Below are 14,591 nucleotides of genomic sequence, written 5' to 3' on the forward strand. Positions count from 1 at the left end.
TGCGCCTGATCCCGGGAGTGTGCGATGGGACGGTGTGGAGGGACCTTCACTCTGTGTTTGACCCCGGTAGTGTGTGATGGGACGGTGTGGAGGGAGTTTCACTCCGTGTTTAACTCCGGTATTCCGTCCCCCATCCCTCTCATACTCGGGACCTCAGTGGACTTACGTCTGATATTAACAGTTTGCGGGGTGGAATCACATCGATTTTAACTGTCTGTGTGGTGTCAGGGGAGGGTCAGTTAGCCAGAAAGGGGGTTGGGTGGAGATGAGATCCTGGGCACCCAGATTCTGCCAGTCCGACCTCCCTCAGCCTGGAGCTGAGACGCTACTGTGTCAGTGTGAGGAGCTCCGACCCACTGTTACAGTGCACAGGGTGCCGGGGGCAGCAGAAACCTCAAATAAAACTCAAGTTCGACACAAGGACCGGAAGTTACAGCGATTTATTGATTTCATCATGACAAATATAAATTAAACAATGTTTGAGCTGCTGACGTGTGATAATAAATAAGTTGCTCCCGAATCACTCACAGTCACACACAATTAACTAACCGGCGACAACGAGTGACAGTTTGAATAATCAGTCCCGTTTCTCACCGTCACTCTGCATCGGGGAACCGATGATCATAAGATCACACTTCAGGGCTGTGTCCGAGAATGCTGCAGATCCAGGGTCACTGCCGAGGTATTTTTCTCTTTTAACATGCTTATATCGGCCAGACTGTCGAATACACCGTCCTCAGCAAAGGGGGCAAAACGATTCTCTCGCGGGATAATCCCACCCCGGGACACCGCTGTCCCAGACAGAGCTCCGGCCCCCAGACTCTTCTTGACTGTGTAATGACCCGGGGTCCTACGTGTGGGAGTCTCAAAACCGCACATCCAGCGGAAGCTGCGCCGCTGGACAGGAGGTGGAAATATATCACTGCGGGACCGCTCTGTACGTTACAGAGAGCGAGACTGGAGCCAGTTCCGTTAGAACCGTTGAGAATTACACTGGTGCGCGACCATTATAGGTAAGGTCGGGAGTTGAAGGGGAGGGCGGGAGTTAAAGTGGAGGGAGAAGTTAAAGGGGAGGGAGAAGTTAAAGGGGAGGGAGGAGTTAAAAGGGAGGGAGGAGTTAAAAGGGAGGGATAAGTTACAGGGGAGGGAGGAGTTATAGGGGAAGGAGAAGTTAAAGGGGTTGGAGGAGTCAAAGTGGAGCGCGGGAAATCGGCCAAAATGTTCCCATCCCGCGGCGAGGATGTTCACACATTCAGATGTTTACAGATCCACTCTCAGTCTGGGTCTGATTTCATGCAGAGATCTCAATTCCTTCTCCCCGGTCCGACTGAACCGATTCACGGTCAGACTGAAAAAAATGGAAGAATAAAGATGAAATAAACAGATTACACAACAATGGCAGTAATGGGGGACTGGGGTTAATGTTTCAACAACACCAGAAACAAAAGGCTGAGAGTGAAGGTGTAAAGGAATCTCGAAGAGTAGCCATTGTTTTTACACTGCTCGGGAAAAAAGACGTTAGACTGCGCAGGGGCGTGATGGAGAGCAACAAATGCCACCATATAACACAGCGGGCAAAGTTGAGAGCGGTCAGCGGAGTGAGAGGGAGCAAAGTCGGACGGCTTTGGCTCAACAGGCAGAGGCGAGGGTCGGTTCCGGTAAGTTTTGTTTTGTTTGTTGAAGGTAGGGAGAATGCCAGGCAGGATGTTGGAATGCTCCTCTTGCAGGATGTGGGAAGTCAGGGAGACCCCCGGTGTCCCTGACAACGACACCTGCAAGAAGTGCATCCAGCTGCAGCTCCTAACAAACCGCGTCAGGGAACTGGAGCAGGAGCTGGAGGACCTGCGGATCATTCGGGAGCATGAGGAGATTATAGATAGTAGCTACAGGGAGGTAGTTACACCAAATGAGCAGCGCACAGGTAATTGGGTCACTTTCAGGCGAGGGAAGAGGAGAGAGCAGGCACAGCAGGGTTGCCCTGTGGCCATTCCCCTGAACAACACGTATACCGCATTGGATACTGTTGGCGGTAATGACTTACCTGGGACAAGCTGCGGGAGCTCGATTTCCGGCACTGAGTCTGGTTCTGCAGTGCAGAAGGGAGAGTGGAAAGAGAGGAGAGCGTTAGTGACAGGGGACTCGATATTTAGAGGTAGAGATAGGAGGTTCTGTGGTCGTGGCAGAGACTCCCGGATGGTTTGTTGCCTCCCGGGTGACAGGGTCAAGGATGTCTCTGATCGCTTGCATGACATTCTGAAGTGGGAGTGTGATCAGTCAGATGTTGTGGTGCATATCGGTACCAATGACATAGCAAGGAAGAGTGAGGAGGTCTTGCAGAGTGAGTATAGAGAGCTTGGTAGGAAGTTGAAAAGCAGGACCTTGAGGGTAGTAATCTCAGGATTTCCACCTGTGCCACACGCCAGTGAGGGTAAGAATAGGATGCTCTGGAAGATGAGCAAGTGGCTGAGGAACTGGTGTAGGGGGCAGGGTTTCAGATTTCAGGATCACTGCGACCTCTTCTGGGGAGGTGGGACCTGTACACCTGAACTACAAGGGGACCAATATACGTGCAGGAAGGTTTGTAAATACTTTTGGGGAGGGTTTAAAGTAGATTTGCAGGAGGATGGGAGCCAGAGTGTCAGCGCAGGTAGTGGAGTGGGGTGAAAATAAATGATGGTAGAAGTCCATGCAAAGTCACAAATAGAAGGGTTGTGTGTGGTGGTAAACATCATCTGAGGTGTGTCTATTTCAATGCAAAGAGTATTGTGGGGAAGGCAGACTGCTGGGGGCGTGGCTTGATCCCTATTTTAATTTTCCACATATTGGTTGGGACTCAAATAATGTTTAAGGTCCAGACGGGTTAGAGTTTGTAAAATGTGTTCAGGAAAATTTTCTAAATCAACTTATAGAGGTACCAACTGGAGAGGATGCAATATTAGATCTCCTATTAGGAAACGAGTTAGGGCAGGTGACGGAATTGTGTGTAGGGGAACACTTTGGTTCCAGTGATCATAACACCATTAGTTTGAACATGTTCATGGATAAAAATAGATCTGGTCCTCGGGCTGAGGTTCTAAACTTGGAAACGTACAAATTTGAAGAAATGAGAAAGTATTAAAGAGCGTGGTTTGGGACAGGTTGTTCTCTGGCAAGGACGTGATTGGCAAGTAGGAGGCCTTCAAAGGAGAAATTTTGAGAGTGCAGAGTTTGTATGTTCCTGTCAGGATTAAAGGCAAAGTGAATAAGAATAAGGAACCTTATTTCTCAAGGGATATTGGAACTCTGATAAAAAAGAAGAGAGAGATGTATGACATGTATGGGAAACAGGGAACAAATAAGGTGCTTAAGGGGTATAAAAAGTGCAAAAAAAACTTAAGAAAGAAATCAGGAGGGCTAACAGAAGACATGAGGTTTCTTTGGCAGTCGAGGTGAACGATAATTCAAAGAGCTTCTACAGGTATATTAAGAGCTAAAGGATTGTAAGGGATAAAATTGGTTCTCTTGAAAATCAGAGTGGTCGGCTATGTGTGGAACCAGAAGAAATGAGGGAGTTCTTCAATGTTTTTTTTTTTTGCATCTGTATTTACTAATAAAACTGGCATGGAGTCTATGGAAATAAGGCAAACAAGTAGTGAGGTTGTGGAAACTATACAGATTGAAGAGGAGGGGGTGCTTGTTATCTGGAGACAAATCAGTGTAGATCAATCCCCAGGACGTGATAGAGTATTCCCTCAGACCTTGAAGGAGACTAGTGTTGAAATTGCAGGGGCCCTGGCAGATGTATTTAAGATGTCGGGATCTACGGGTGAGGTACTGGAGGATTGGAGGATAGCTCATGTTGTTCCATTGTTTAAAAAAAAGGATCTAAAAGTGATCTGTGCCAGGGATCCAGCTACTACAGCTTGTCCCAGGTAAGTTTTATAGACCGCTAAGTTTGACGTCAGTAGTAGGTAAATTATTGGAAGGAGTACGAAGAGATAGGATCTACAAGCATTTGGATAGACAGGGGCTTACTAGGGAGAGTCAACTTTGTGCTTGGTAAGTCATGTTTAACCAATCTATTGGAGTTTTTCAAGGAGGTTACCAGGAATGTGGATGAAGGGAAGGCAGTGGATGTTGTCTTCATGGACTTCAGTTAGGCCTTTGACAAGGTCCTGCATAGCAGGTTAGTTAGGAAGAATCAGTCGCTTGGGATACATGGAGAGGCAGTAAATTGGATTATACATTGGCTCTATGAAAATAGTCAAAGAGTGGTAGTAGAGAATTGCTTCTCTGAGTGGAGGCCTGTGACTAGTGGTGTGCCACAGGGATCAGTGCTGGGTCCATTGTTATTATGTCATCTATATCAATGATCTGGATGATAATGTGGTAAATTAGATCAGCAAATTTGCTGATGATACAAACATTGGAGGTGTAGTGCACAGTGAAGAAGGTTTTCAAAGCTTGCAGAGGGATTTGGACCAGCTGGAAAATGGGCTGAAAAATGGCAGATGGAGTTTAATACAGACAAACGTGAGGTATTACACTTTGGAAGGATAAACCAATGTAGAACATACAGGGTAAATGGTAGGGCACAGAGGAGTGCAGCAGAACAGAGTGATCGGGGAATACAGATACAAAACAAAATCCCTATAAGTGCATCACAGGAAGATAGGGTCGTAAAGAGAGCTTTTGGTACGTTGGTCTTTATTATTCAAAGTATTGAATATGTAAGGCGTTTCTTTGATATGTTAACCGCTGAGGAAGTTCTCACTCCATCAGCTTGTTTGGGTTATAAAAAAGAGTTATATTTATTTGCTAACCAATTAGAGTAGATGTTATTCTTTCTTGTGTGTCTGTAAGCTATTGTAATGCGTGGGCTTTGGTGCAGAAGGTGCGATGGGGACCAGAGAGAGTGGACGCGATGCTGTAAACTGGCCGACAGAACGGACTCCGAGTGGGAATCCGATGTTCAGGGTCTTCGGCGAGGAGAGGAGACGAAGACAGACTCATCTGGAGCGTCTGGTCGACCACCGTAGTTTGTCCCAGGCGACAGGTCAAGGAGGTCGGAGGGGATCGAATGCTGGAAACAGGAGCCTGTTACTTGAGCTCCAACTCTTGTGCATGAAGTGGTTGAACTTCGATAAGTTTGGCGCCTTTTACTTTCCTTTCTATATTTTATATCTATTAATTACATAGTTCCATTAATATCGATAAAGTGAAATCATTTGATCATTTAATTGGCAGGGTGGGGTACATCACACAAACTTCATTGATTACCCAGTCTGGCGGGGCCGAAGGCTGCTTCCCCTAGACAAAAGCGCGTTGAGCGAGCCTGAGGCTTACCAGGGGGCTACAAGTACAAGCTTTGGAATGTTATAGTGAGGTTGTATAAGGCATTGGTGAGGCCTAATCTATAGTATTGTGTGCAGTTTTGGCCACCAAATTACAGGAAGTATATTAAAACATTGAAAAAGTGCAGAGAAGGTTTACGAGGATGTTGCCAGGACTTGAGAAACTCAGTTACAGAGAAAGGTTGAATGGGTTAGCACTTTATTCCCTGGAACGTAGAAGAATGAGGGGAGATTTGATAGAGGTATTTAAAAATATGACGGGTATAGATAGAGTGAATGCAAGCAGAATTTTTCCACTGAGGCTAGGGGCGAAAATAAAAACAGAGGACATGGGTTAAAGGTGAAGGGGGAAAGATTAATAGGAACATTAGTGGGGGCTTCTTCACACAGAGAGTGGTGGGAGTGTGGAATGAGCTGCCAGATCAAGTGGTAAATGCGGGCTCACTTTTAAAATTTAAGACAAACTTCGACAGGTACGCGGATGAGAGGTGTATGGAGGGATATGATCCGGATGCAGGTCAGTGAGACTTGGCAAAAAAATTGTTCGGCACAGCCAAGAAGGGCCAAAAGGCCTGGTCCTGTGCTGTAGTTTCTATGGTTCTATGGTTCTGATACTCACAGACAAATATCCGCGGAAAACCCATGGATCCACTGATATTTTATCACATTGAACATTAACCGAAACACTCACTCGATGCACTCCAGACTCGGGAGGATCAGTATGAGGAGGCGGAGAGCGGGGACAGATCGATCTGTGAGCGAGTTCCATCCCAGGTCCAGCTCCGTCAGTGACCGGTTTGTACTGAGAGCGGAGACGAGATCCTCGACACCAGAAACTGTGAGACCGACCCTCGCCAACCTGGATGAGAGAGAGTGAGGGTGAAGGACACAGAGAGACAGCAGATGGTACAAATCCACAATGTTTATCAGTAACACAATTACTGATCACATTAATATTCAGTGTCAGACACTCAGTGACTTTAAACAGAATCTCCCACAGTCTGGTACTTACCAGAGTTTCTGTATTTTACACTCCCGGTTCCTCAGAGCCGCAGACACCAGTTTCACTCCTGAATCTCCTAGTTTATTACCACTCAGGTAGAGCTCCGTCAGTGATCTGTTTGTACGGAGAGCGGAGGCGAGATCCTCGGCTCCAGAATCTGTGAGACCGACACGCCCCAGCCTGGAGATGAGAGAGAGTGAGGGTGAAGTACACAGAGAAGCAGGAGATGGTACAAATCTCCAGTGTTGATCAGTAACATAATCACTGATTACATTAATATTCAGTGTCAGACACATAGTGACTGTAAACACAATCTCCCAGAGTCTGGTACTTACCACAGTTCCTGTATTTTACACTCCGGGTTCCTCAGAGCCGCAGACACCAGTTTCACTCCTGAATCTCCCAGTTTATTACCATTTAGGATCAGCTCTGTCAGCGATGGGTTTGCACTGAGAGCGGACGCGAGATCCTCGGCACCAGAATCTGTGAGACCGACATGGTTCAGCCTGGAGATGAGAGAGCGTGAGGGTGAAGGACATACAGAGACAGGAGACAGTACAAATCCTCAGCGTTTATCAGTAACACAATTACTGATCACATTAATGTTCAGTGTCAGACGCTCAGTGACTTTAAGCACAATCCCCCATAGTCTGATACTTACCCCAGTTTCTGTATTTTACAGTCCGGGTTCCTCAGAGCCGCAGACACCAGTTTCACTCCTGAATCTCCCAGTTTATTCAGCCGAAGTCTAAACACAAACAGACAAATTGATGAACAGAGTGATTCAAACGGTTGGTCTGAGGAAATTTTTCTCACTCTGATATCTCAGGAAACACTAAACCCTTCAGTAAATCACTGATCGGAGTTCCCATCACTGTCAATGTCCCTCACTGCCCAGCTCCGGGGTATTCACCGAACGTAGGTAATTTAGTCTGTCGGTGTGATCCCGTAAACTCCATATATTCTGTTTTATTCCCCGACGTTTAGAAAAGTGTTCCTGATGTGAGAGGATCGAAAGGGGCAGGATTGAAGGACTGGAGAAAGTCCCACAGTTGGAAGATTTCTGAATGGGAAAATGTCGATAGGAGATGGTGGAAGAAAGATTCCACAGGAGGACGGGTGATGGGGAACAGAGATCCCACAGGAGGAAGTAGGATGGGGAAGAAAGATCGCACAGCAGAAATTGGGATGTGGAAGAGAGGTCGCAAATTAAGATGGAGGATGGGGAAGAGAAATCGCCAGGAGGAAGAGAAATGGGGAAGGGAGATCCCATAGTAGGAAGGGGGATGTGGATGAGAGATACCACAGGAGCAAAGGGGATGAGGTAGAGATCCCACGAGAGGAAGGTGGATTGGTAGGAGAGCTTCCACAGGAGGTAGGGAATGGGAATGAGAAATCCCACAGGAGAAAGGGGGATGGGAAAGAGAGATCCCACAGGAGGAAGGGTGATGGGGAAGAGATATCCCACAGGAAGAAGGTGGATGAGGAAGAGAGCTCTTCCTGGAAAAAGGGGGATTGTGCAGAGAAATCCCTCAGGACTAAGAGGAATGGTGAAGAGAGATCCCACAGGATAAACAGGGATGGTAAGACAGTCACCACTGGAGGAAGGGAATGGGAATGAGAAATCCCACAGGAGGAAGGACGTGGGGATGAGAGATCCCACGGGAGGAGGGGGATGAGGAAGCGAGATCCCACAGGAGGAAGGGGGATGGGGATGAGAGATCCCACAGGAGGAAGGGAGATAGGTATGTGGGATCAGACAGGAAGAAGAAGGATGGGGAAGGAAATGGGGAAAAGTGGTCTCTCAGGTGGAAGTGGGATGGCAAATAGAGATCCGAACAGGAGGAAGGGCGACGTGTTAGAGAGATCTCACAGGAAGAAGGGGAATTAAGAAGGGAGATCCTACAGGAGGAAGGATGATGGGGAAGAGAGATCCCACAGGAGGAAAAGGGATATGGATGAAAGATCGCACAGGAGAAAGGGGGGATGGAGAAGAGAGATCCGACTGGACGAAGGGGGACGGGGATGAGAGATCCCAACTGACGGTGTGGGTTTGTGAAGGGAGATACCGGAGGAGGAAGGGGGATGGTGAAGAGAGGTCCCAGAGCATGAAGGGGGAAGGGTGATGAGGAAAATATACCCAACAGGAGAAAGTTGGATGGGGAAGAGAGATCCCACAGAAGGAAGGGGGATGGAGAAGTATGACACCACAGGAGGAAAGGGAATGGGGAAAAGAGATCCCACAGGAGAATGGTGAATGGGGAAGGGAGATCCCACAGGAGGAAAGGGGATGGGGAAGAGAGATCTGTCAGGAGGAAGGTGGATGCAGAGGAGATATCCTACGGGAGGAAGGGGGTGGGGATGAGAAATCCCACAGGAGAAAAGGGAATGGGGAAGGGAGATCCCACAGGAGGAAGGGAAAAGTGGATGAGAGGTCCCACAGCAGGAAGTGGGTTGGGGAAGAGAGATCCCACAGAAGGAAGGGGGATAGGGACAAGGTATCCCATAGGAGGAAAGGGAATGGGGAAGAGAGATCCCAGAGGTGGATGATGGATGTGGATGAGAAATCCCACAGGAGGAAGGGGTTTGGGGAAGAGAGATTCAACAGGAGGATGGGTTGAGAGTCCCACAGGCGGATACCGATGGGGAAAGGTAATCCCACTGGATGAGGGGATGCAGAAATAGATTGCTTTTGAGGGGTGTGCCTGAACTATTGCCTCAAACTGTGAGAGGAGATGTGTCCCCTGCATGTGGGTATCTGGTAGTGAGCAAACTCACACAGGTGAACTGAGGTGATAGTTACACACAGGGAAGGGCAGGGGAGGGCAATCTCACAATGGCATTTCTTTGCTTTCACTGAGACAGTGTGCTGACAGTCTGCTGTCCCTCACCGGGAAGGGGGTGTGAATTTCAGACCAACCTGTTGCAGTCAGTGTCGGTCTGGGTGTCAGTAACAGTGAGAATGAACATTGTCAATGGACGTGTCGCAGGCAGCGAGAAACATGGTCATTTGTGTGATTTGCTACCATTAAACCAATGGTTGCTGTTCACTGATCTGATGAAGTCCCCAACATTCCTTCACAAGGAAGCACAAAACACTTCTGAGCTTGGAGACTTACTGAGCGACCCCCTGTTATTTGTCATAATTCTTCACAATCTAATTTACTACAGTTTTACCCAATCCCTGTACATTGAAACAACACAATTGGACAGGTTCAGAGTTCAGAGTGAGAGATAAATCAAATTACCTCAACAGCTGGCACTTGTGCAGCCCGGGTCCGAGCCGCTGGATTCCTTCACGCTGAATGTTGCAGTCCTGTAAGTCGAGGTGTTTTATTGTATCACAGGTTCCGATGACATGAGACAGGACTGCGAGGTCAATCGGGGTCAGTGGCATTCCACTGAATGAAAGTGTTTTCACAGATCCCAGTGTGGCCTGAGCCAGCCAACGATTCTGTGACTCAAACAGGTAGTGCAATGTGTTCAAGAGGCTCTTTTTATCAGCTGCACTGCACACGTTTCCACTCTGGTGTTTAACCTCCTCCATCACCCAGTCAATCACCCTGCAGGTTGTTTCATGAGGAAATGGACCCAGAAACTCCTCCAGGCCCCGAGCTGTCATTGGGGAGGAGAGACCAGCAACAAAACGGAGAAATAACTCAAACTGACCACTTCTCGTTCTATGGGTTTCAGTGAGGAATTTCACGATATCCCCGGGATGTGGATTCAGGAATTGTGCGACTGCAGCTACAAACTCCTGGATGGTGAGGTGTGGGAATGTGTGCACTACACACCGGGCAGAAACCTCTCTTTCCAATATCTCCATCAGGAACCCGGACAGGAACTGGGAAGGCTGCAGACCGTAGTTGATCAAATCTCCATCCGTAAACACAACCTTCCTCTCGGATAGTCCTCTAAAGGCCATCTGACCAACCCTGAGTAACACATCACGGGGGTTCTCAATCTCACGGCCGTGGTTTTTCAGGATGTTGTAAATATAGTAGGAATATAATTGGGTTATGGTCTTGGGAACTCGCTGCGGGTCTCTGACTCTTTGGGTGAAGAAGGGGCCCAGTGCCAGAGCGAGGATCCAGCAGTAGGAGGGGTTGTAGCTCATGGTGTACAGGATCTCGTTCTCCTCCACGTGTTTGAAAACAGCTGCCGCCACTGCCTGATCTTCAAAATGCCTAATGAAATATTTCTTCCGTTCATCACCAACAAATCCCAGGATTTCAGCCCAGACACTAATCTCTGCTTTTTCCAATAAATGTAACGCAGTGGGGCGGGTGGTCACCAGCACTGAACACCCTGGGAGCAGCTTGTGCTGGATTAAACTGTACACAATATCCGACACTTCACACCACCACTCGGGATCTGGGCACTGGTGCTTGGGTTCTGTATCTCTCCGACTGTCAGCAAAATCAATTTTGTGTTTGAATTCATCCAAACCATCGAATATAAACAGCAATCCCTCTGGGATCTTCCAGACGTCTCTCAGAATATTCCCAAAGTAAGGATACTGATCCAGAATCAGTTCCCTCAAGTTTATTCTACAGTTAATGGAGTTTAAATCCCGGAATTTGAAACTGAAGACAAACTGGAATTGTTGGTATATTTTCCCCGTGGCCCAGTCATGAAGAATCTTTTGGACCATTGTTGTTTTCCCAATCCCTTGGACTCCGGCCACTGCTGCCGAACTTCCAGATTTGGATTTACTTTGGGCAAAGCTGCTCTGAAACATCTGATCCGTCCGGATTTTTTCCAGCTTTCTGCGGAGATGTTTCTGTCTCCACTCCTCGTGGCCTCTGCCTCTTGTCAGCAGCTCATGTTCCACCAGTGTCCGATCTCGAATAGTAGAAATGACCGTGAGCTCAGCATATCGATCAACCAGCTGGAAAACCTTCTCCTTCTCCCTCATCAGGATCGTGTTCACTCTCAGTGTTTCAGTCTGTGCCCGCAGAGTCTCCTTGTGTTTCTGTTGAAGGTCTTCCATGGGAACAGACAGTGATCAATCTGTTAGATGTCTCAACTCAGAACTCAGTATTTAAGTACACAAGAGTTAGCTCAAAACCATTGCATTAATTGGATTGATCAATAAATGAACAGTAAAACAAATACAATTAACAGACCCTGAACGAGACAGTGAGGCGCTGATTTGATAAACACTTGATTATCACATTTCAAATTAACTGTGATGTGAAGGTGAGTATTTCCAACTCCCACTACTTCCAGAGCTCTCATTAGGGTAGTGGGCATTCTGTCAAAGGAACGGGTCGGGAAATCACAGCTTCCCGCCTCCCCTCTCACCGTCACTGATTCAAAATACAAAGAAGTAGCTTTGTTGATCAGTACATGCACTGTGGGTGGATGGTTGGGAGAGAAAATGTCAATGTCTTGTTCAGGAGGTTGAGGCAGTTAGCATTTTGACGCAAAACGCAGACAATCCCACCCCACCCCCATTACCACAGATGCTGCTCAGCTCACTGAGTTCCTCAGGAAAATGATTTGAGATGGCAGATCTGCAGTCTCATGTCTCTTAACAAGTGTTTGTTGCAAATACTTAACAAATTTAAGATTCAAGATAGATACGTGTAAAGGAGAAGGAAATAATTGTTATTCCGGATCTGATGTAGCACAAAAAAAACTCAGATAAAGAATGCAATGAAAAACACAAAAATATAAATATATACGGTACAGGAGTCACTCTGACCTCAGGTGGTTCTGACTGAAAATTTTAAAACCGTGCTAGTGGTGGGGTGGGGGTTGTTAGTTGTGGAGGGGTGGCTTAGTGATTGGAGGTGTTGATCAGTCTTACTGCTTGAGGAAAGTAACTGGTTTTGAGTCTGGTGCTCCTGCTGTGGATGCTACGCAGCTTTCTCCCTCATGGGAGAGGGGCAAACAGACCACAGGCAGGATTAGTGGGATCCTTCCTGAAGCTGCTGGCTCTTTTCCGGAGCCTTTCTGTATATACGTCCCTGATGGAAGGTAGGCTGGGGGTGCCGGTGATGCGTTGGGCAGTTTTGATGACCTGTTGTAGAGCCTTCCAGTCTGCCACAGTTATGCAGCATGTTGGCCTGCCCTCTGCAGCACAGCTGTAGAAGGACGGGAGTGTAGATGTGAGTACAGGTCAGACAACGTCTGTGGAAAGGGGAGAAAGGGGAGATGCTACTGGTCTATGAATTTAAATACAAGTTTGAAAACCATGTTGATTACAAATCTGGTGGTAAAGAAGAGAGTAGAGACTAGGAATTTCGGTAGCAGGTGTTACAGGATTTCAGTTGTCACAGGACCTGCATAGAACAGCATAGGAATAGGACCTTCGGCCCACAACATTGGTGCCAGCATGATGTCCCCATAAACTCATCCTACCTGTCTCCAGATCTATGGACATGGACATCAAGACCCCTGCAAACATGAATAATGTCAGGATCGTGACATTTACTCCATACTTCCCCCATACATTTGGTCTTCTGAATTGCAGCAACTCACATTTCTCTGGATTAAACTCCAGCTGATATTTGCCCACCGACATCTGCAGCTGATCTATATCTCGATGGATTCTTTGACACACCTCTTCATTCTCCACAATCCAGTGTCTCATTGCAGTGTCGTGAAACTCATCTCTCCCTTTCAGACTAAATGTACAACATCTCTCTTCAAGATCCACAGGCACCGCCGTCGTTGACTTCAGTCCTTTTTTGGAAAACGCCGGACCCAAATACTGCTCAGCTAATATAATCATGCCAGTTGGGGATTTGTCCAACAAGAGCTGCTGCCAATCTAAACCTTTGCCACTTAATTGCCTTCCCCCAAGTTATCTTTCCCACACCCAATACTGCACACCCAATTCTTTGTAGTGTGGAGGATCAGAAGGACCTTGGGGTCCAAGTCCATAGGACCAGGTTGCGCAGGTTGAGCCTGTGGTTAAGAAGGCATTCGGTGCTTTGGCCTTCATCAACCCTGGGATTGAGTTTAGAAGCCAAGGGGTAATTTTGCAGCTATATAGCACCCTGGTCAGACCCCACTTGGAGTACTGTGCTCATTTCTGGTCGTCTCACTACAGGAAGGATGTGGAAACTGTGGAAAGGGAGCAGAGGAGATTTACAAGGATGTTGCCGGGATTGCAGTGTACGTTTTATGAGAATAGGGGGAGTGAACTTGGTCTTTTCTCCTCGGAGTGACGGAGGATGAGAGGTGACTTGATAAAGGTGTATAAGATGATGACAGCCATTGATCGTGTAGATAGTCAGAGGCTTTATTTCCAGGGATGAAATGACTAACACAAGAGCATATAATTTTATGGTGCTTGGAAGTATGTACAGGGGAGATACAGAGATGTTTTTTTTTTATGCAGAGAGTGGTGGATGCGTGTAATGCGCTGCCGGTGACGGTGGTGCAGGCGGATATGATAGGGCCTTTTAAGAGACTCCTGTATAGGTACATGGAGCTCAGAAAAAAAAATGGAAGACTGTTGGTAACCCTAGGTAATTTCAAAAATAAGTACATGTTCGGCACGGCATCGTGGGCCAAAGGGCTCGAATTGTGCTGTAAGTTTTCTACGTTTCTATAAGCTGCAGCCTTCTCCTTATTCATAAAGAGGAGTCGTGTTCACTGTTCCCAAAGGTTTCACCACTGAAACCTAAGCAACTTGTAGGCTTACATGTCACAATGGGGGCGCTGGGAACGGACCCAAATGCGAGACAGACACTGAAGTACAAGAAACAGGACTTGACTAGATTAGGGATGTGACAGGATACAGACAAGGAGCAGGGACAAGAACGTAGACTGGGGCTTGGACCCCAAGCCAGAGACTTGAGAAGGGCCCAGAACCAGGGTCTTGCCTCGGGCTTGGGCTCCAGAACCAGGCATGGACATAACATCATTCCAGTCTGGAGGCTGGTTCTTGAGGCTAGAGGCTTGGAGACAGGCTTGAGGGTTGAGTCTGGGATCTTGGATCTTGAGCTTGGCTGTTGGTTGGGGTCCTGGATCTTGAGCTTGGCTGCTGGCTGGGGTCTTGAATCTGGGGTTTTGGATCTTGAGCTTGGCTGCTGGCTAGGGTCTTGGTCTTCAGGTCTCCCGGCTGGGGTCTTGGTCTTGAGGCTAAAGTACTTCGAGGCTTGGATATGGACTCCGAGCCAGAGACTGGGCAATGACCCAGAACCTTGACTTGACTCGGGCTCGGACTCCAGAACTAGGCAAAGACAAGACGAGGCTATAGGACTGGACATGACTTTGGTGTGGAACTCCTGGGTAGG

General features: G+C 47.6%; 1 protein-coding gene across 5 annotated transcripts in view; it reads right to left on the bottom strand.

Moving 5' to 3' along the window:
- Positions 1–425: 425 nt before the first annotated feature.
- Positions 426–14,591, bottom strand: part of LOC140206734 (NACHT, LRR and PYD domains-containing protein 12-like) — a 33,853-nt gene continuing 19,687 nt past the window's right edge. For 4 of the 5 annotated variants that reach the window (XM_072274929.1, XM_072274930.1, XM_072274927.1 and 1 more), the window contains 7 exons: positions 9,585–11,322; positions 6,998–7,084; positions 6,672–6,842; positions 6,346–6,516; positions 6,025–6,192; positions 2,042–2,086; positions 426–1,348 (listed from right to left, as the gene is read on the bottom strand). In XM_072274929.1, the coding sequence (XP_072131030.1) occupies positions 1,261–1,348; positions 2,042–2,086; positions 6,025–6,192; positions 6,346–6,516; positions 6,672–6,842; positions 6,998–7,084; positions 9,585–11,322 (2,468 nt within the window). In that variant the 3' untranslated portion in view covers positions 426–1,260. The remainder of the gene's footprint in view (positions 1,349–2,041; positions 2,087–6,024; positions 6,193–6,345; positions 6,517–6,671; positions 6,843–6,997; positions 7,085–9,584; positions 11,323–14,591) is intronic. The other variant, XM_072274928.1, reaches the window with a different exon arrangement.

This window comes from Mobula birostris, chromosome 13 (genome assembly GCF_030028105.1).
Source record: "Mobula birostris isolate sMobBir1 chromosome 13, sMobBir1.hap1, whole genome shotgun sequence".
Classification (NCBI taxonomy): domain Eukaryota; kingdom Metazoa; phylum Chordata; class Chondrichthyes; order Myliobatiformes; family Myliobatidae; genus Mobula; species Mobula birostris.